This window comes from Mustelus asterias, chromosome 10 (assembly GCF_964213995.1).
Source record: "Mustelus asterias chromosome 10, sMusAst1.hap1.1, whole genome shotgun sequence".
NCBI lineage: Eukaryota > Metazoa > Chordata > Chondrichthyes > Carcharhiniformes > Triakidae > Mustelus > Mustelus asterias.
The window spans coordinates 73,460,917-73,484,773 of record NC_135810.1 but is presented as its reverse complement, the minus strand read 5'-3'; the positions used below and the strand labels follow the sequence as shown (position 1 = coordinate 73,484,773).

The following is a 23,857-nucleotide window of genomic DNA, read 5'->3' as shown; positions in this document are numbered from 1 at the left end:
TGCTTTGTCCCGGATGGTGTCGAGCTTCTTGAGTGTTGTTGAAGCTGTTGTAAAAACAAATATTCTATTCAGTAACCACTTCAAAGATGCCTCTTTAAACTGTCAATCACCAATGTGAACTCACCCCCTTCACTAAGGAAAGTAATTTTGTAGCCTTTGAAACTCAGCCAAGTATTCATAATGACCTCAGCTGTAATAACAGCCTGTAGGAAATGTTGACAAAGAACTCTGTTGAACCTGTAGGAACAGGTGGGCATTTTTTTTAACCTACAATGGATCAATCAAAGAAGTCCAGCATAAGGTGTTGAGCTCAGGTTCTGCAGCAGAACTTGAACCCACAACCTTCTGACTCGGAGGCAAGAGTGAGATCAACTGAGCCACAGCTTACACTAAGAATAAAGAACTTGAAGAAATGATTCAGAATTTTCAACAAAAGTACCTTCCATTATGAAACAAAAACTCAATGAGAAAGATCTATCCGAGGCTTACTAGGGAAATTAAGTACAGTATTAAATTCAAAGAACCAATTTATAATGTTGCTAAGAATTTAGTAAGCATGAGGGTTGGGGGAGATTTATAAATGAGCAAAGGGTGTCCAAAATGTTGATGATAAGGCGAAAACTTGGTAAAGTCGGACGTGAGGTGAGTAGCTTCCACACCCACCTCTGTGCTGGGTTTCCCCTTTACCAAGGGCTGAAAATGGCCGCAATCAGGACCGCACGCAAAACGGGCACGACGGTCATTTAAATGCATGTGCTTACCTGAGATCGGTGGGGGGATAGGGGGATCTGCTGTCACTCTGCCTGTGGTCAGTGGGGGTGAAAGGGAGGTCCGCTGCCACTCTGCCTCAGATCGGTGGGGGGAAGGGGAGGTCCGCTGTCATTCTGCCTGAGATCGTTGGGGGACACGGGGGGAGGGGAAGGTGAATCAGTTTGCCTGAGATCAGTGGGGAGAAGGGGTTCCGCTTCCTCTCTGCCTGAGATTGGTGGGGTGGGAGGGGCCCATGATCGATCTGGGTGGCACAGGGGGTGGGGAGTAAGGAGATCAGTAATGTTGGGGGGTGTGGCAAAGTCTGTGGGGACCGGGGAGAGGCATTATCCGGCCTGGGAGGGAGGTGGCAGGGGAGCAGCATTCTATCATTTTTTTTTCTATGCATGCACAATTGGAGGCGCAGATTGAAGTTGCAGGGTTTTGGGTGTGTTAAGCCCTGCCCACAGGCTTGTGCAGTGCAATTCAGACTCGCTGATATTTTTGCAGGTAGGTGTGCGAATGGGGGCGCCTGAGAACGGGTCTAAAAGTCGGATCTGAAACACTCCCAGTTTCAAGTCCACCCAGAACTTAGAATCAAAATGGTAAAATAGGGCCCAAAGATAACTCTTCCCTCCCTGATGCCCACTAGTGTCTAGCTTGAGGAAAGATTTTCCCCCCAATTTCAACATTCGTCGAACTGCAAATACTTATCACAGATATGATGGTCCAGAATCACAATGCTGTCCCATGTATTGCAGTTTCAGCACACCACCTGCCCTGCCATGTTCATCCAATTGCATTTATTTAGTTAATTAGCTACTAATTTAGTAAAGTAATTGCAAGTTAGTTTCTTCCTTTATAACAGGAAAAATGGTCACCAGCTAATGGAGGTAGAATAAAAAGCAGCACCTTCTTCCATTTCTGCATCCGTTTCCAACTCGCACTGATTTCCTGACTTTAACACCCTGTTCACGAAGCATTCTTTTTCGCATCACTCTGTGCTCCACATTCTCAGCCCTTATGGTGCCCACACAGCCTTCTTGGTAGCCCTGATTACCTCAAAATCAGTGAGACATGAACACCTAGTCATACCAGGTCAACTGGTTGCTCTGCAGCAAGGGATCACAAGAAGTTTCAGGTAAGACAGGGCATCTTTATGTCATCCATAATAAGCTATTTCCGCATCTATGTTTATAATGGTTGTCTTGTTGTCCCAGCAAGGAAAGATTTGTTTGTTTAAGTCTCCATGGTTCAATTAATATTAGTCCTTTCCTAGCATTCATCTGATGATTGGTGCCATTTTAAGAGCACTTTTCTACAGTAATTCTTGAGGCATTTCTCTTGCATATTCTCAACCCCAGCTCCCCCTCTCCTCATGAAAGGACAGGAAACTGGTAGCTCTTCGTTGCACTGTGTAGATTAATTAAGGAATCCTGATGCATGTGTAGTCCATCAGAGTTAACTAGGAGCCCCAGTCAAGTTCCGGTCTACCCTGTTTTTCACTCTTTCTCACAATGGGCTTAGACTTCCACTCAAATGATGGTCTCATATTGTACACAACAAAACAAGTTAGCTAGAGTTCTTTTCTAGTTCATGTCATCCCTCTGGAGCCATAAAATTAAAGCATAGCTCTGACAACTGGAACACAAAATGCTGATACCCAAAGTTCCATTGGCATATGTCTCAAACCATGTGACTGTGGATTAATTAACATCACACATTTCTACCTTTACATCTTCTATCATAATTGCTGAGACCTCTCATTCATAATTTTATTACCTCCAGAATCAATTTATCCAGCATCCTTTAGTAGCTCCAAGTCATCCACTGTTCTTGTTTACCTCCATTGGCTTACTTTAAACCATTACACCACCACCTCCACCCCCCTCCCATGGCCTTGCCTTATTTTACAACTTACTTCTGTAGGAACACTTGAGGCAAAAAGTAAAGCTGCACTTAGGAGTAGTTAGATAAACACATGAGGGAGAAATGCAGGCAGTCCTCGACTTCATGACATTCGAGTAATGACAAGCAGCACTTGCAGCGTTTAGAAGTTGATAACCTGTTTCAACTTTACGAAGCTGGCTTTGACTTTATGGCATTACGCCAGCAAACTGTTGGTCTTTACCAAATGTTATGTTCTGTCTCTCACAACCTCAGGAAGGGGAAGTTACGTCTCAGATACAGTATAGAAGTGTCTTTGAAAGTGTAGATTCTATTATATCATGGGAAACATGCTACTGTAAGGCAATTATACTGAAGAAAGATCTCAGTTTTTCCACTATCCAGCAAGAATAGGGTATTGCACTTTGGTTCAGGAACCAATTCCCCATTTATAACATTGTTCCAATGGGAAAACCAGTACTACCTTGCAACGTTTATTTTTTTTACAGGAGAATTTCAATCTATTGAAGACATTCCTGAACCTTTGATCCATAATCATGAGAAGAATGGCCTCCCTCGCTTGTCATCATACAGTAAATCAGAAATAACAAAAAGGTTTGAATAAAGTTATCTTTAAAATGTTTCCACACAAAACATATCCTGATTACATCACCTATTTAAGATTTATTTGTTGAACAGGAATGCCAATACTATTGGATCGCAGTCGTGATGTTTGTTTCATTCTTATAGCATTTTAAAATAAGTATCAGTATCAGACTAGCATTGTAATGATTTTTATTTTTGTTGTTTTTCAGATTGAATACATACTTCAAATTCTTCATTGTCAGGGATCCCTTTGAAAGACTTATTTCTGCATTCAAAGACAAGTTTCTAAAGAATCCCCGATTTGAACCATGGTACAGATATAATATTGCTCCAGCAATTATTCAGAAGTATAGAAGGAATCGCACAGAGACTAAAGGACTCCAATTTGATGACTTTATTAGGTATTTAGGCGATCCTAACCATAAGTGGCTTGATATTAAGATAGGAGAACCCATTATCCACTGGGCTACATATGTAGAGCTTTGTGCACCTTGTGAAATCAACTATAATGTCATAGGACATCATGAAACATTGGAAAAGGATGCTCCATACATTTTAAAGAAAGCAGGAATGAGTGATTTGGTGTCCTATCCCCCAATCCCACCAGGTATTACAGCATACAACAAAACCAAGGTCGAGCAGTATTTCTCTGGAATCAGTAAACGAGATATAAAACGCCTTGATGCTCGTTTCCAAGGAGATTTCAAACTGTTTGGTTATGATGAGCCCGAGTTTTTGTTAAACTAATTTAGCCAAGTACCCAGTTCAATGGGAATACAATGGGTATTTACATTTCTTACTGGGTTTTTTTTGTTAAACACTGGACATTTCAATGCTACCACCAGCAGAGGTCAGTGAAGGCACATGGAGTGAAAGAAAACTTGAAACGCCATGCATGTATACAGTAATAAATGAACACAGGAATAATATTTTATGCATTTTAGAAGTAGATAAGCAGTAGTTTGATGCATGGAGCACATCAAAACATCATTACAGGCCATGCAAATGTAATGAAAATATTTCCAAGATCAAGTACAGTGAAAGTCAATTTAATTCCTGAACAGCACATCAGTTGGAAGATGTTTCTGTATATGGCTTTTTACCCCTTTGTTGAATTGTCACTGTAACTCATGCAGTCACAGATATTGACAAAATATTTTTGATTTATTTGAATTAGTTGAGTTTAGGTGTAAACATTGGAAAAGTATTTTAACACTATAGAGAATAAAACTAAAATTTGCACATTTAAAGCTGGAGTATCCATTTTCAGTGATGGCTGTTTGTCAATTTTGTTAATCAACTAGATGACAATTGGTAGTTATGGTAAACGTTTCAATTTCCTCTTTCTCACGCCCACAACTATCATGCTCACTCTCTCTCAACCTTTTTCAGCTGGGTGGGAAACAAAAGGGTTTTCAGAAGTCACTTAAAAAATGCTACTGACCAACAGAAGATTGATTTAGTAACATTTTTCTTTCACAAAGCAGCTCTTATGGTGATGAGTAAATGGGAATTGCTGAACCAAACAACTTGGAAAGATAGAAAACCTTCTAACTTGAATATTAGGCAGCCAATTAAATAAACTATCAAGCAACTGTTATTTCTAAACTTTTAAATTAATCTACTGATAAGTGCATTATGCACCATTAAAAGTTAATTTCATAAAAAGGTTTTATTTTCCAAACCATGTTGAGCAATACATATTTGAACTTCCATGAGTCATGAGTCTAATATTTATGTGTTAGCTGATGAGTATACCGTATTCATGTAAGTAGTTGTCCTTCATAAATATATTTAAACTGGTGCACAAAATACATATGAAATTGTTTTAACCTCTTGGGTGGCAGAACATTTTCTTCCCAAAATACATTATTCTTGTATCTATGGATAAACATTGTTGTAATACATGACTGCACCATTCTTGTGGCATCAACCATCGACTTCCATCTTCAACCACCAACTTCCATCTTCAGCCATAACTCGTTTGCCTGCAGATGAAACCCTTATCCATGCCTTTGTCACCTCCAGACTTGACTATTCCAATGCTCTTCCAGCTGGCATTCCACCCTCCCATTATTCAAACAGCGCAGTTCAACCAAAATCTCTGCAGTATGCTGCTCCATTTCAGCTCTAATTTGCCCATCACCCTGTCCTCATTAACCTACATTGGCTTCTGGACTACACTTCCTCAAGTTTAACTCTGACATGCAGTGCTTCAAGAACTCTACATTTCTTCAATGCCAGCCTTTTGTGACTCGTTCACTCCTAGTGTCCCACCATTAAAGGCCATGGCTTCAGGCACTAAGCTCTGGGATTTGCTCCCTAAACTTTTATACCTCCGTCTTGTCATTTAAGATTGTCCTTAAACCCACATTTTTGACTAAGATTGTGTTCACTTCTTTTAATATCTCTGTTGTCCTTTGCCTGAATAAGCTTCTATAAAGCGCCTTAGACATTTTTTCTATGTTAAATGTGCCAAATAAATGCAAGTTGTTGTCATTGTTGTAAAATAATTAGCTGAAACTCTATTTCAAGGAAGTAACCTTCAGAGAAATGTGCAGCAGAGGTTCGATAACATCGGAACACCATCACCTGCAGGTTTCCCTCCAAACCACATGTTAAACTGACTTGGAACTATATAACTGTTCTTTCACTAATGCTTGGTCAAAATCCTGGAACTCCCTAGCGGTACTGTGGATGTACTTATGCCACACAGATTGCAGCAGTTCAAGAAGGTGTCTCATGACCACCTTCTCAAGGGCAATTAATGAGCAACAAATACTCGCCAGTGACATTTAGAATCATAGAAACCCTACAGTACAGAAAGAGGCCATTCGGCCCATCGAGTCTGCACCGACCACAATCCCACCCAGGCCCTATTCCCATATCCCTACACATTTTACCCACTAATCCCTTTAACCTATGCATCTCAGGACATTAAGGGGCAATTTTAGCATGGCCAATCAACCTAACCCACATATCTTTGGACTGTGGGAGGAAACCGGAGCACCCGGAGGAAACCCACGCAGACACAAGGAGAATGTGCAAACTCCACACAGACAGTGACCCAAGCCGGGGATTGAACCCAGGTCCCTGGAGCTGTGAAGCAACAGTGCTAACCACTGTGCTACCGGGCCGCCCTAAATCGCATGATTTAATAAAAATCATGCTCGAATGTTTTTAAACCAATCATGTATTTTACTTGTACACTGATGGAAACATCACATTATTAACATTTGGTTACACAATACTGCGAAATGTTTTTTCCACATATTCTAAATTTTAGTCTTTTAGGAATTTACAGTGTAAGTTTATAGGCTAGAAAATGGATACTACAACGTTAATTCTGAGATATTCAAAAATTAAATAGCTTGAAGCATACAGTAGGATATGATTTGCATACCCACAATGATCGTGTAGTTCCAATTTAGTCTGCTGATTATTGCCTGTAGAATTTTTTCCCCCTTCATATTCAGTCAAGTTTCACCTTTGACCCACAAGTCAACCTTAACACTCAAAAGTGTTGATAGATTATTTTACTGAAAAGTTTTGTGAAACTATAAACCGATCTGGTTAATCTGCAGGAATCCCAGTGCATAACATTGAATTAAATATAGGTAGTAAACAACCATTAGACATGATATTTGAAATACACTTTCTCCAATAAATAATGTTCTATTTCTAGATACAATTATGAAAGAATTGAAAAATTAGTGATACTCGAATTGCATTAGAGCTAAAGATTAAAATGTTGTTACAATTTCCATTTAGAGTCCTAAAACCACTTTAGAAACAAATTAGTTCATCTTGTTTGGGTACTGTTTTCGTATATACATTTATTTCAAAAACATGCACGATTAAAGCAATATAATTCACAACTGATTTTTGTTTTCCTGTAAAATTGCTTTGTTAATTTTATCTCGAGTCTGGTGCAGTTTTTTTTTATAGCTTCTGAATTTAACATCTTGGGACCCTATATTTGGCTTACATTAACAATAGTTATTCATCCCATGAATATTTGCACTAATTTTCATTTTTTGGGGTTTAATTATGTTTTGTAGTTCTGGATTTGGAGATCTAGAAGCAATCCTGTCTAATAAATGAGCATTGAAACTCATGTAATGCGACTTGCACTGAAGTACTTGTGGTTTTATAGAGATCACCACATAGGAATTGAGGTCTTATGTCTCAGTGGATAGCACCCCTGCCTTGAGCCAGAAGCTCTGGATTCAAGTCCCACTCCAGGACTTGTTGGCCATAGAAGAATTCATGACATGATGATCAATCTGGTAATCCTTCCACCACTTGTCTATTGTTTCCCAAAGAGACAAAAATGTGTGAAGATATGAAACAAACCACACAAGACTGGTAAGGATTTGTGACTTAATATTTAATAAACCTGGATCATATTCAGAAGACCTATCAAACTTGAATTTTAAACTAAATTATGCTATCTCATAGTCCTCAACTTTGTGTTGCTTCTCTGCCCATTTCATCATCGGCAGCTAAACCTTTGAACTATCACATGCTTGCACTTGATGCCATCATTCTATATCTCACTCATCATCAAAAGTCTCATCATAACCTATTTTTTTACTGTGACTTTAATCCCTTTCTCATGTTTCTCTTAGCACGTGATCCCTGTGACAGAAGAAAGGACCTTGATCTGTTAACTCTGTTTCTTTCTCCAAAGTGGTGCCAGATCTTTGATTTGATTTGATTTATTATTGTCACATGTATTAACATACAGTGAAAAGTATTGTTTCTTGCGTGCTATACAGACAAAACATACCATTCATAGAGAAGGAAACGAGAGAGTGCAGAATGTAGTGCTACAGTCATAGCTAGGGTGTAGAGAAAGATCAACTTAATGCAAGGTAAGTCCATTCAAAAGTCTGAGAGCAGCAGGGCATAGAACGAGAGTAAAAGATAGAATTGGAAGGTATACTGGGCACTGCTTACAAGCAGTCGCCTCACTCCGGCGCCATCTTGGATTTCCTGACTATTTCCAGAATTTTCAGTTTTTATTTCAGATTTTCAGCATCCACAGTATTTTGCTTTTTGGTCCCGACAGCATGTCACTTCACTTTCATCTCCATTTCCCGTTATGAAATCTCTCTCTTTAACTTCCTACACTGTTCAAGCCAAGCTCAATGCATTAGTACACAAATGCAACTCCTGGGTGCCCTACAGCCCGCTGAACATTGACCTTAGCAACTTCAGACTTTGTAATATCTCTTATTTTCATAGAGGCTAGGAATGTGGCGGGGTGAAGGGTATGGGGATGGTGTTGGCATGTTGGCTTTTTCTTATGTGTAAGCAGGCATTGTGGCCTGAACTCTACCACCTCGCCCACCTTGGAATTGACGTGGGCGGGGGTCCCACAATGGAAATTATTGGCCTTGGGCGGGATTGCCTGCTGTGTGTCTATAGCATTTTCTGTTTATAGGTTAAAATTTCTTGCATTTATGTTCATTTATTTTTCCCTTCTATGTCTTTTCATCATTGTACTTAGCTATTCTCATGCCTTTTCAGTTTTTAATGCTCTTTCGTTGTTTCAGTTGATCTTCATACATCTTTTGCCAGCTTTCATAAGACATAGGAGCAGAATTAAGCCACTCGGTCCATCGAGTCTGCTCCGCAGACTTTCACTTCTTTCAGGTCTTCCAAAAATCCTATTTGAATATTCAATTCATTATCTTTCTTCCTTCTACAACCTTTCTTTTGTTTTGTTCCATTCCATTTATCTTCCAGTTTCTAGCTCTGTGGAATGTCTAAAATTGGAACCTTTTTTTCACATTATATAGCTGTAGGCTATAATTTCTACTTTTATTCAATTACACTTATGGACCAACTGTAATGGAATATTATGATTTAAGAAAAGAAAATTGCCCAAGTTCTTAGGTAATAATACTATTGATCCTTGTGTGGATTAAAAATGTATTTGGAATTACATTGGATAACCAGACTACTTAGAAATTCTATTCCAAAGTCCAAATGCCACCACCACACAAGACCACTGTATATAATAGGCTCTATTGTGTTTCATTTACTTAGTATGTTGGCTTGAATTGGTTGAAATAAAGCTCAGTAATGAAAGTGATCTGAATATTCTGTGATAAAGTTTATTTGCAAACATTTCTGTTAATTATAATGTAATTATGTGGTGCTGCAAAGAATGTAAAATTGTACATATTTCTAAAAGAAAATGTTTGATAATTGAGGTATAATGTTCCAAATTATTTATCCTCTTAAATAATGTACTTTTCATTCTGTTAGATCCGATTTATTACTTCCAGCAAGTGTTCCAATCATTGTGTCTCAAGTTCTTGCTGAGCTTCCATGCAAGTTTATTCAACATATAAAAAACAGACTTGCATCTGAAGATTATCTTTCCCATCCCGGGAACACCCCAGAGCATTCCATATGTGATGAAGTTTGGAGTGTAGTCACTGTTGTAGTGTAGAGAAACAGAGCAGCCAATTTGCAAACAAATCCCACAAGCAGCATTGAGATAAATGATCAAATAATGTATTTTTGGTGGTGTTGACTGAAGGAAAATGCCACCTCTCTGCTCTTCAAGAAGTGCCATGGAATCTTTTACATCAACCTGAGAAGACAGTATGGCTTCAGTATTTAGTCTCATCTGAAGGATGGCAGCTCTGATGTGCAGCACCCTCTCACCACTGATGTATCAGTATTATTTATGTGCTTTAACTCTCTGGAATGAGACGTGCTCAGAAGCAAGCTTGCTACCACTGTGCCAACTGAGATACCATGACATTCAATTTGCTTCCATTTGTATTACAAAAACTATATTTAGCCATTGACTGTGGAAGTTAGACTTGTAGACTCAGCCTTGGTTTTAAAGGATCTGACAAACTGAATGATGTACACTTAGGTGGTTAGATTACTTAACTCCAAGCAGTGACTCATAGCCAGTTAGACTCTTCAGTAGCAACCATGTTCCAGGCACTTTTTAAAGCAGAATCTAGAGATCCCCACTAGCAGTATTTCTGATGGGAGCTGGCCTTTAAGATTAGCCAGAGGATATCATTTATTTACATCAAAATTGCCCTTTTGAGAGGTTAATCTGTTTGGAAGAAAGAGAAAATGCTCACAAATATGAACAGTCAGGAAAGCCAGTAGATTCAGAACTGGGGAATAGTGTCCTCTTTTCTTCCAGACATATCACCAGGAAAAGCAATGTGATTTCTTAGTGGCAGATGGTTTAAGTATGATATCATTGCCCCCTCTTCAAAAAATTGGACCTTTGACCTCTCTGTCCTTGTAAATTACCGGTCCATCGCCAACATTCCTTTACTCCCCGAAGTAATTTAATGTGCTGTCACCTCCAAAGTTCAATCCCATCTTTCTTGGAACTCCATATTTGAATCGCTCCAGGTTTCCACCATGCCACAGTACTGGAATGGCTCTTACCAAAGTCAAAAATGACATCCTATGTGACAGTGACAAAAGTAAATTAGCCCTTATCTTTCTTAATCTGTCTGCAGTTTTGACACAGTTAACCACACCATCCTTCTTCAGCACCTCGCCACTGTCATCTATTTGGAACAGAGCCTGTTTCATTCTTATCTGTTTACTCAGCCTGAGAATCACCTCAAGGTTTGTTTCTCTGCTCCTGCACCCTTACCTCTGATGTACCCCAAGGATCTTTCCTTGCTTCCTCCTTTTTCTTTTCCACATGATGTCCCTTGGCAATATCATTTCAAAGCACAGTGTTAGTTTTCAGTTGTACTCTGATGGCATGCAACTCTACCTCACCTCCACCTCTTGTGGCCCCCTCCACATTCTCTAAATTATCAGACTGCTTGTCTGATATCCAATATTGAAAGAGTAGAAATGTGCTCTAACTAAATATTGAAAATGTCTTTGGGCCCCATGACCAATTATGCTCCTTAGCCAGTGATTCCATTTCCCCCTCTGGCAACTTTGAAACTGAGCAAGATTGTTTACAATCTTGGTGTCCTTTCCGTCCTGAGGTGAGTTTCTGGTGATGCACCTGTGCCATCACAAAGACAGCCTATTTCCACATTCGTACCATCACTTGACTCAACCTCTATGACAGCTTGATTTGCTAATTTCTGTATTGTGAAGGTGCTCCCACTGTGCTGTTAAATTCCAGGATTTTTTCTATGCAACAATGAAGGAATAATTATATATTTTCAAGTCAGCATGGTATGTGACTTGACTGGGAACTTGTGGGTGATGGTGCACCTGAACTAGACAATAGAGGTCATAGATGGGAGATGTTGTTGAAAAAGCCTTGGTGAGTTGCTGCAGTGCATCTAGTAAATAGTACAAACTGCAGCCACAACTTCAGTGATGAAAGATCAAGTGCTTAAGTTGCTGCATGGGTGCCCATCAAGGAGCTGTGTTGTGTTGATGGTGTCAATGCTTTGAATGTTGTTTTGAATGCAGTACTCATCTAGGCAAGTTAAGAGCATTTCATCACATTGACTATTGTAGATAATTGAAAGGTTTTGGGGAGTTAGGAACTGAGTCACTCACTACGGAACATCCAACTTGTGGCATTTTATAGCCATAGCATTTATGCTGTTAGGCCAGTTAAGTTTCTGGCCAATGGTGATCTTCAGTAGGTTGATGATGGGGATTTCAGCAATGGTAATGACATTGAATTTCAAGAGGAAGTGTATACATTCTCTTTTGTTGGAGATGGTCACTTGTATAGCATTGTGCTTGTTACTTATCATCCTAAGTCTGAATTTTGTCCAAATCTTACTGCATGTGGACATGGACGGCTCCATTATCTCACTGTACTCCCTCTGTGGCAAGTACACCCTTTCTTAGATAAGGAAGATTAGGCCAAGTGACCTATTCCTGCTCCTAATTTGTATGTTCATATGTTTTTATAGTTGCCCTGGCAATTCTCTCCATCATTAATAGCATTTTATTGGTTTGGCATAGGAGTGAGCTGTAAAAGTTGGATATGCTAAGCATTGAACTAGCTTATGAATATCAATAGAATTGTTTAATTTGTTTCATTACATAAGTAAAGATTCACAAGGAACGAAAGGTATTATCCAGTTAACTGCCGCTTTCCAGTTCTTGTTCCATAGCCCTGTAGATTATGTATTTCAAGTGCATATCTAAGATTTTATAAATCTGATTAGGGTTTCTGCCTCAAGTACTCTTTCAGGCAGAGTGTTCTGGACACCTGTTGTAATATGCTAGGAGTAGTGTGATGGGTCTTATTAAGGTTCCAGTACAGCTACAACAGCATCTACCCAGCAATGTGGAAAATTGCCCAGGTATGTTCTGCACACAAGAAACAGGACAAGTCCAACCCGGCCAATTACCAATTACTGCCTACTCTCGATCATCAGCAAAATGATCCAAGGGGTCATCAACAGTGCTATCAAGTGGCACTTATTCAGCAATAATCTGCTCATGGGCACTCAGTTTGGGTTCCACCAGGGTCATTCAGCACCTGACATCATTACACCCTTGGTTCAAACATGGACAAAAGAGCTGAATGCCAGAGGTCAGGTGAGACCTTGACATCAAGGCAGCATTTTAACATGTATGGCATCGCGGAGCCCTAGCAAAACTTGAGTCAATGGGAATCAAGGGAAAAACCCTCTGCTGGGTTGGAGACGTACCTGGCACAAAAATGGTTGAGGCGATTGGAAGTCAATCACCTCAGTTCCAGGATATCACTGCAGGAGTTAGTCAGGGTAGTGTCTGAGACCCAACCATCTTCAACTGCTTAATCAATGACCTCCCCTTCCATTGTAAGGTCAGAAGCGGGGATAGTTGCTGATGACTGCACAACATTCAGCGCCATTTGTGACTCCTCAGATGCTGAAGCAATTCATGTCCAAATGCAGCAAGACCTAGACAATATCCAGGCTTGGGCTGGCATGTGGCAAGTAACATTTGTGCCACACAAGTGCCAAGCAATGACCATCTCCAACAAGAGAGGATTTAACCATTGCCTCTTGACATTCAATGGCATTGTCATTGCTGAATCCCAACTATCAACATCCTGGGAGTTACCATTGACCAGAAACTAAATTAGCCACATAAATATTGTGGCTACCAGAGCAGGTCAAAGGCTAGGAATCCTGCAGCGAGTAATTCATCCAAAGGCTGCCCACTATCTACAAGGCACAAATAAAGAGTGTGATGGAATAATCTCCACTTGCCTGGATGAGTGCAGCTCCAACAACATTCTAGAAATTAAACATCTTCCAGGATAAAGCAGCCAGCTTGATTTCTACCCCTTCCATAAACATAAAATCCTTCCACCACCGACAAACCGTGGCAGCCATGTGTACCATCTACACGATGCACTGCAGGAACTCACCAAGGTTCCTTAGGCAGCACCTTCCAAACCTACGACTATGTCATCTAGAAGGACAGGAGCAACAGATGCCTGGGAACATCACCACCTGGAGGTTCCCCTCCAAGTCACTCACCATCCTGACTAGGAAATATGGCACTGTCACTGGGAATTCCCTCCCTAACACCACTGTGGGTGTACCTATACCACAGGGACTGCAGTGGCTCACCACCTTCTGGAGCGCAACTACAGATGGGCAATAAATGCTGGCCTAGCCAGCGACTGCCACATCTTGTAAAATTAATTGGATAAAGGTGTTCGTAGTCCCAGGTAGTTTAACAGTAAATATTTAATGTCTACAAGAAACTATATACATAGGTACAGTAAAGGATCCAAACTGGAAGATGTCTTCATACTTCAACACATTGCTCTGTCCAACACTGCACTGACTCTAAGTAAAGTCATGTGTTCTTTTACATCACTGTACGAGCGGTACTTTACTCAGCCCTGTGTTAACCATATATTGGTTAACCATATACCTGGAGCGGAGGAGGCTGAGGGGAGACTTAATAGAGGTTTATAAAATGATGAAGGGGATAGATAGAGTGAACGTTCAAAGACTATTTCCTCGGGTGGATGGAGCTATTACAAGGGGGCATAACTATAGGGTTCATGGTGGGAGATATAGGAAGGATATCAGAGGTAGGTTCTTACACAGAGAGTGGTTGGGGTGTGGAATGAACTGCCTGCAGTGATAGTGGAGTCAGACACTTTAGGAACATTTAAGCGGTTATTGGATCGGCACATGGAGCACACCAGGATGATAGGGAGTGGGATAGCTTGATCTTGGTTTCAGATAAAGCTCGGCACAACATCTTGGCCGAAGGGCCTGTTCTGCGCTGTACTGTTCTATGTTCTATATGTGCTACACCCTTATAGTACAACACCCACATCTTCTGGGTAAAAAGAAAATCTCAACTCCCATCTAATCCTTCTACCAATTGCTTTAAATCTATGTCTGTGATTATTGGCCTCTCTACTAAGTTAAATAAGTCTTTCTTATCCACTCTATGAAGGCACCTCATAATTTTATCTAGCGCAATTAAATCTCACCTCAGCCCCTTCTATTCCAAAGAAAACAAGCCAGCCGATCCAATCTTTCCTTGTAGCTAAAATATTCCATTCCTCCATATTAAGCTCCACATTACCCTCTCTAATACAATCACATCCCTTCCTATAATGTAGAAACCAGAACAGTATACAGTACACTAGCTGTGGCATAACTAATTTTTATATGGTTCTGGCATAACCTCCTAGGTCTTATATTCTATGTTTGACTAATAAAGGAAAGTATTCCCCCGTATGTCTTAACCAACTAAACTACCTGTCATAAACTACCTATCATGCTAACATAAGGGATCTGTGGGTTCCTTGGCACTTTAGTATCCTACCATTTATCGTGTATTCCCTTGCTTGCCTTCCCCAAATGCATCATCTCACGCTTCTTTGGATTGAATTCCATATCCCATTTTTCTGCCCACCTGACCAAACTATTGATATCTCCCTGTGATTTACAGCTTTCTTCCTCACTACCAGTTGCATCGCTAATTTTTGTATCTTCAGCAAACTTTTTAATCATGGTCTTATATTTAAGTCTAAATCATCCATAGTATTTTACTTTAGTCGAAGTAAAAGACTAGTTGATTTTAGAGCATTTAATCTTCTGAAGGTGAAATTTGCAATGTATCTCTCTGTTTGCTCTCATATTAGTCCTAAAAGCAAAGATCACTATAAGGTGGTGCACTAATCAATAGCAGCATGTCTTGTTTAACTTCATTTGACAGTGGTAAGTTTTAATGGACATAATTGCTCCTGGAGCAGAGGTTCGTGTGATGGAAACGGATATTTGGAATTCAGATGCAGTTATAAGTGCACGCTACATAATTTCCTATCTGTTAAAATTAATGGAAAATCACATGGAGCACATTGACCTTCATGCCTGAGATCATGATATGTACTTGCACAAGGCTGTGCTCCCACAATCCGACTTAGCCAGATTTACCCCAACATGACAATTTTATAGAAAAGAGCCCTGCTGAATGAACCATTCTGAAATGTTTTGAAGATATGGTAAGGTGTTATTTAACTACAGCTTTTTCTTTCTTAATTCTGAAATTTTGAAATAAAAGTGTTTCTGATTAAGTTTATGCTTAATGGATATTAATGCTGCTGAATGGAAAACTCTCCAATTTCAGGCATCAGGGAAGAAATATATTCATGTAGCGCCACTTCCAGGTGCATTACACAGACTTATATCAATTGCTCTGGGGCAACTAGACAGCCCCTCCTACCTGTGTGGTCCACAGCGCTGCTGGCCTTTGGGATTTGGCACAAGTGTGTTACGCTGCTTGAAGCGGTGCTAAGTGAACAGATTTTTCTCCCTAGTGTCAATATCAGATGCTCCCTGCTCATGCACAATGCTGTCAGCTGCAGAGTAATACTCTTTCTGCTCTGTTCCAATTTCAGAGGAGCTTTCTTTAAGTGTGACATCTTCATTTGTTATACAGGCTATCATTCAGCATTTGTGATTGACAGCTTTGTATCAAATTGGTATCAGTGTTCTGCTTTGGTCCCATTGTCCCATATTGATTGGGAACTCGATTTAAATTGCTCAGACTCAACAATTAGAACCCTTACATCGACATCTTATAGCTACATGCCAACCTAGAAAACTCCTCCTGTTCCTAATTCGTAAATTCATATAGGTTATATGGGGTAGACAGGAAGATAGAGTTGAAGCCATAATCAGATCAGCTATGATGTTATCAAATGACAGAGCAGGCTCAAGGGACAGAATGGCCTACGCCTGCTCTGAATTCATATGTTCGCGAAAGTTAAAAGTTTTAAAGTTTATTTATTAATCACAAGTAGGCTTACATTAACGCTGCAATGAAGTTACTATGAAAATCCCCTAGTTGCCACACTCCGGTACACTGAAGGAGAATTTAGCATGTTTTCCAAACTGTGGGAGGAAACCGGAGCACCCGGGGGAAACCCATGCAGACATGAGGAGAACATGCAGTCTCCACACAGTGACCCAAGCCGGGAATCGAACCTGGGTCCATGGCACTGTGAGGCAGATGTGCTAACCACTGTGCCACTGTGCTGCAGAAAAGCTGGCACAATTCCTAAAAGTAGATGGCTCAAAATACTTCTAAATATAACCTACATCGCTTGAAGGCAAATTGCATTGAAAGAATAATGAGATATACAAGCTATGCTGCAGATGTACTTAACACTCCACCACTTTTATTGCAGGATTCATTTGTCTGATTGTATATGTCCTCAAGAACATTTTGATTTTTCATATCTCATTTGAGATTTTGAAACTGTTGTAATTCTAAGTGTGGATCTCAGCATAATTATCTTAATTAAATTAAATACATCATACCTTCAGACGTACAAATGATCTTATTCCTTATCTGTGGCAATTTCACATGTATCATGTTAGGAATAATCAAGTTAAACAAGTTATTACTTCACGTCTGGGAGCATCCATCTTATCCCAAAAAGTGACAGTAATTAACATAGGAGAAAATAAATCTTCACGTGAATCCAGCAAGGGTCAAATGGCTTCCTTCTGAGCTGTGTACCTGTTATCACATCTGTTACATATTATTTAAAGCAGTACAAATGCTAAGGAAATACACATTTAACTGAGAATTCTCAGAAACAAACAGATAAATTTAAATTTTTATGCCTCAAGTTTTTTGAGCTCTGAGCAATGGAAGAATTTAAGAGCTGATTGGTTCTTATTATGTTCTTCAGGTTCCAACCCATCTTCCAAATGACCATAATGATCAACTTTGACAACCCACAGCTCTTTTTTTTGTAAAATATTGTAAAGTTGGAACATGGGTTGAAAAGCTAATATTCCAAATCCCACTACCCGTTAGTCTCATTGTGGCTTTTCTCAGCTTCAAGTATTTATTGAATTTTTCCAAAAAAGATATATTGCAGTCTACCACATGGAAGAACGTTCCATGTTCCAAGGACTTATCGTGTTGATAAATTTCTCTAAACAATTTTAAATTGATAATCTTTCATCATTTATTTCCCAACCAGAGAAAATAGAGGGAGTTTTTTCTCTCTGCTATAGGGCAGTTTCTGTCCAAATTTATTCAAATGAAATCCTGCTATTCAGATTGGTAAGGTTTCCACATCCTCAGCCTTCCAGGTTCTTCAGCCATGTTCCCCACCCCTTACACCCCATTCTTGTTATACAATTGAAGGCTAATCCACTGACTTTCCAGCAATTTAAATTTTTACAAAACCTTAATCAGACCATTGAATTGGCTCCTACAAAGGCAGGAGGGATCCTAGTTAATATTCAAAAGTCATAGCAAGATGATATCTTAAGCTGTAACTTAAACTTAACTATAATTTAACTTAAACTTAACAAACAGAGCTCCTGCTCTGCCCAAGACCTTAAGGAACTACAAAAGGTCGTGAATGTAGCCCAATCCATCACACAAACCAACCTCCCATCCATTGACTCTGTCCACACTTCCTGCTGCCTCGGCAAAGCAGCCAGCATAATTAAGGACCCCACCCACCCCGGACATTCTCTCTTCCACCTTCCTACTTCGGGAAAAAGATACAAAAGTCTGACGTCACGTACCAACTGACTCAAGAACAGCTTCTTCCTTGCTGCTGTCAGACTTTTGAATGGACTTACCTTGCATTAAGTTGATCTTTCTCTCCACCCTAGCTATGACTGTAACACTACATTCTGCACTCTCTCGTTTCCTTCTCTATGAACAGTATGTTTTGTCTGTATAGCACGCAAGAAATAATACTTTTCACTGTATGTTAATACATGTGACAATAAATCAAATCAAATGCACCACACTGCCAGCACTGGCTGCCTAGAGTAAGTGCTGAAGATTAACTCTGTTTAGAACTTTCCATGCCAGGAGCAACAGGAATGCTTCGCCCCAGGCCTCATTAAGAATTTTTCAATCTCCTCTACCTTTATAATAGATGTGTGATATTTTGATTTTTCTTCCTCATGCAATTACAACCCTGATTTGGTCACCCCCTCACCAGTTCTGATCACAGCTCTGATTGTTGACTCCCCAATTCCCATTGCACTCCGAAGATTTCCCTAACTCCTGACTGCACAGGCTACAACCTTCCAATCGATTCTGCTGTCATTCAGCAGCCAGGCAGTCATTCTGGCTGACTGTCAAGCATCATCTGCTCAAAGTTACTCAAATGAGGTCCTGCTGTTAAAATTGGCAAGGCCTCCATATTTCCAGACTTGCAGATTTCTACTCCACTGCCAGGCTTCTGTATATCCGCTATGCCTCCCCATTAGTATTAGATCCTAAAGGTCCGTTACCTTGGATTGAAACTGGGTGGGGCAGGCAGCATCTGTGGAGAGAAACTGAGTTAAACTTCAGGTCGATGTAAGGTCATCAACCTGAAACATTAACACTGTTTTTCTCCATAGGTGCTGCTTGACCTGTTGAGTATTTCCAGCACTTTTTGATTTTAGATTTCCAGCATCTGCATTATTTTGCTTTTGAAACTTAATGTGTCAGTTATGGGCATGAATCCTTGTTGCCCTTTTTTTCCACTCCGTGCTCTTGCTTTATTCAGATGATACTTTACATTCAGGTGATTATAGGTGAAAATCTACTGCACGCTTTTCTCCATTTAATTAATCAAAAACATCTATGGTTTTAAAACCATATGTTAAATCTTTTCTCAGCACTCTTGTCTCACATCTATGGCTTCCTGGTGAATCACACTGGTGAACTTGCGCTGTACCTTCTCTATGACTTTAATGCTCTTTCTATCTCTTTCTACAGATGTGTTCTGGAGGCTTGAGGACTGGGAGCTCACGTACCAACACATATGCCTATATTGTTTGCTAACTGATTCTGAAGAGGGATTTAAGTCCATGAGGAATATTACTTAAATTGGAACTAATAGAGATAGCTTAGCAGCTAGGAATCGTCATTTGTCATGTTTAAGTATTTCAATTGGTAATGGTTAAGCTAATTAATTTGTTATAGTTAAACTATATTGTTAAGTAAAGTTTGTTTTGATAAAAGCTTCTGAATGTGTCAATCAAATCACACCTGAAGTGAAATATTTTATCCTCACATTGATGCCAAAAATAAAATATAGTTGGGGTCTTGGGGTTTTTGATCTGGTCCATAACACAAAGTACCAGATATTAGGGCTGAATAAATGCTTGATCAAAGAAATGAGTTTTGAAGAAGGTCTTAAAGAAAGAGAAGGAGGTGGTAAGGCAAAGTGTTTTTGGAGGAGGATTCTAATGGGTGAGGGTTGGGTTGCTGAAGGCATACAAATGGTGGGGCAAACAAAGGAGTGAAGAAGAAGAGGTGGGTATCAGATGAATGATGACAGATTGAGGGACTTTTTTTATTTCTGAAGGATGTCACAGAGGTATGCAAGTTCATTAGGAGTAGAGCAGATTATAACAAAGAACAAAGAACAATACAGCACAGGAACAGGCCCTTCGGCCCTCCAAGCCCGCGCCGCTCCCCGGTCCAGGATTGAATCCTGAATCCAGGATCCCCGCCCAATTTTCCAGCCTATCTACATACCAATATCCTATCCACCGAGCTGTCCCTCACAGCTATGATGCTTTGTTCATTACAACCTATTAACTTACCCCCACCCCCCCATTCCAGACCATGTGATCTCCAGGGAGAGGCGAAAACCCAGAGTGAAAAACCCCAGGGCCAATATGGGGAAAAAAAAAATCTGGGAAATTCCTCTCCGACCCCCTGAGGCGATCGAAACGAGTCCAGGAGATCACAATGGCCCCGATCGGAAAATGCTTCCCAACCCTAGTCATTTCCACTTCCACGAACACCATATGAATTCCCTGCCCCCGAGACAGGTTCCCAACTATCCGCAGTCTCACTCTGTACTGGCACCAGCAAGATGATCGTAGAATGAAGCCTTGAAACGAGAAACCAGGAACAATTAGCCCGCGCCGCTCCCTGGTCCAAACTAGACCACTCTTTTGTATCCCTCCATTCCCACTCCGTTCATATAGCTGTCTAGATAAGTCTTAAACGTTCCCAGTGTGTCCGCCTCCACCACCTTGCCCGGCAACACATTCCAGGCCCCCACGACCCTCTGTGTGAAATATGTCCTTCTGATATCTGTGTTAAACCTCCCCCCCTTCACCTTGAACCTATGACCCCTCGTGAACGTCACCACCGACCCGGGGAAAAGCTTCCCACCGTTCACCCTATCTATGCCTTTCATAATTTTATACACCTCTATTAAGTCTCCCCTCATCCTCCGTCTTTCCAAGGAGAACAACCCCAGTTTCCCCAATCTCTCCTCATAACCAAGCCCCTCCATACCAGGCAACATCCTGGTAAACCTCCTCTGTACTCTCTCCAAAGCCTCCACGTCCTTCTGGTAGTGTGGCGACCAGAACTGGACGCAGTATTCCAAATGCGGCCGAACCAACGTTCTATACATCTGCAACATCAGACCCCAACTTTTATACTCTATGCCCCGTCCTATAAAGGCAAGCATGCCATATGCCTTCTTCACCACCTTCTCCACCTGTGATTAACCTGGTATTAATGCAGTCAACAGCCTCAAAATGAGGTTGGTTGCCTTACTGTTCATGATGTTGCCAGTGTAATTTTGAAAATGGTCTGCTATGGTTGTATGAAGTGCCTGTCTATCAGACATGAGTCAGGAATTGGTTAGACGTTAGGGGACAGAGTGTGGGGTAGTGGCTATTACTCCATTTGGCAGAATGTGGCTGATGGTGATCCCCATGGGATCTGTACTGGGGCCACAGCTTTTCACTATATTTATCAATGATTTGGATAAAATATAAACAACCATATATCTAAGTTAACAGATGGCACAAATATAGTTGGCATAGTAAGTGGTGTTGATCTGATTATGTAGTTGCAAAGGAACATTGACAGGTTAGGTGAATGAGCAAAACTGTGACTGGGGAAATTTGAGGTTGTCCACTTTGGACCCAAAAAGAATAAATCAGCATTTTCTAAATGTTGAGAAACTAAGAACTGTGGATGAACATTGAGATTTATAAGTCCATGTACAGAAATCATTAAAAACATGAAATCTGCATCTTCCTCTGTGTGTACCCAGGTTTCCTCAGTGTGAGAAGATTGATTTGATTTATTATTGTCACATGTATTAACATACAGTGAAAAGTATTGTTTCTTGCACGCTATACATACAAAGCATACCATTCATAGAGAAGGAAAGGAGAGAGTGCAGAAAGTAATGTTACAGTCATAGCTAGGGTGTAGAGAAAGATCAACTTAGTGCAAGGTAGGTCCATTCAAAAGTCTGACGGCAATAGGGAAGAAGTTGTTCTTGAGTCAGTTGGTACCTGACCTCAGACTTTTGTTTCTTTTTCCAGACAGAAGAAGGTGGAAGAGAGAATGTCTGGGGTGCATGGGGTCTTGGATTATGCTGGCAGCTTTTCCAAGGCAGCAGGAAATTAGACAGAGTCAATGGATGGGAGGCTGGTTTGTGTGATGGACTGGGCTTCATTCACGACCCTTTGTAGTTTTTTGCAATCTTGGACAGGGCAGGAGCCATACCAAGCTGTAATACAACCAGAAAGAATGCTTTCTATGGTGCATCTGTAAAAATTGGTGAGAGTTGTAGCGGACATGCCAAATTTCCTTCTGAGAAAGTAGAGGCGTTGGTGGACTTTCATAACTATAGTGTGGGCATGGGAGGACCAGGACAGGTTGTTGGTGATCTGGACACCTAAAACCTTGAAGCTCTTGACCATTTCTACTTCGTTCCCACTGATGTAGACAGAGGTATGTTCTCCACTACGCTGCCTGAAGTCGATGACTATCTCTTTTGTTTTGTTGACATTGAGGGAGAGATTATTGTTGTCGCACCAGTTCACCAGATTCACTTTCTCATTCCTGTATTGAATAGACAGCTGAGCAACTTGGCACCTCATGGTAAGAGTAAAGGTTTCTCCTCAACATCACTGGAACCCTCACTTTTTTTCCCCCTATGCTTGCAGAACGAAAGGTCCACAACACCAAGAAGAGATCCAAGACTTGGGGTGGAGTGTTGGAGATTTGTCTGCTGACAGAGGCAGAACTGACAAGGGAGCAAAGTGGTCAGTCCATATCTGACACTGTGTTTGGATTGGTGGGCATGAAGAGTGAGGAGAAAGTATGCTTACGCATCATCTCTGGTTACTATGGCATGTTGTTGCACCCATGAATGGTAGTGGTCCTTTAAATCATCACTCCAGCAATTGTTTTTATGCTTCATTTGTCAATCATGACATTGGCTGAGGGTCACAATCTGGCAGGCACAGTTATGCAGATGAGAGAGGCTGTGATCTGTAGCCACAAACAGTCAGATGAAAATTGAAAGGCAGCCCCTTCCTGTGCCCCGGAGGATGAAGTGCCTGTGATAAGGGTCACACTCAATCAGTTGGAATTGCAGAGACAAACAAGCGAGAATCTGGTGAAGCAGCCTAAGGCTTTGAACAAACATATGCAGGCAATGGAGGAATCCATCCACAGCCTGACCTCTGCGCTGTCTCAGGTAGAAGAGTGCATCACTTATTGCATTGAGAAGACAGCGACTGCTATGAAGAGGCCCAGGAGACCACACAATGAATACCTGGTGTCAGCATGACCCTGCAGAACAATGCTGGCACCATGAGCTCTCAGCAGCAGTGGGCTAGTGAGTGGTTGTTGGTGCCTCTTGATATCCCAACAGGTGCCTTCAGTCAATGGGAAGCAGGATGGTGCCATGTTGCACTGAGAGACACAGACTGAAAGAGAGTTCTTCTCAGGGCACCTGGAGTTGTCAGGAGCTCCCCTGCCCCTCTGCCAGTGACTCAAACTCCTTCAGTGACCACGACCATCAAAGGCTACAGGGCAGAGAAAACAGCAGTCTGTTGAACCCTATCAGCAGATGCTGGGATGTACCTCACCATAGCAACGTGAAATGTTTTAAATAGTTCATTTTCACACAGTAAGATTGTACTGGTGTTTATATTATGTTAAAGAAGAAAGTCGGTGTCACATTAAAATATTGTTGAACTTTATTCAACATGTGTTCTTTCAAGAGGACCTCATGATATTTCGGGGATTTATGATGTTTAATATCATGAGTTTAAGGGACACTGACTGATTACTCGCAGATTGAGGTGTGGGTTTGCACCTAAGATCCATCCATTGATTTGTAAACAAGTGAAGTAGC

The 23,857-nt window shown here is 40.7% G+C and overlaps 1 protein-coding gene across 4 annotated transcripts in view; it reads left to right on the top strand.

Moving 5' to 3' along the window:
- Positions 1-23,701, top strand: part of chst10 (carbohydrate sulfotransferase 10) — an 81,828-nt gene extending 58,127 nt beyond the window's left edge. For 2 of the 4 annotated variants that reach the window (XM_078221934.1, XM_078221935.1), the window contains 2 exons: positions 3,144-3,249; positions 3,450-7,122. In XM_078221934.1, coding sequence (XP_078078060.1) covers positions 3,144-3,249; positions 3,450-3,987 — 644 coding nt within the window. In that variant the 3' untranslated portion in view covers positions 3,988-7,122. Of the gene's footprint in view, positions 1-3,143; positions 3,250-3,449; positions 7,123-7,871; positions 9,343-22,658 lie in introns of those variants that run through there. The other 2 variants (XM_078221936.1, XM_078221937.1) reach the window with 2 other exon arrangements.
- Positions 23,702-23,857: the final 156 nt, after the last annotated feature.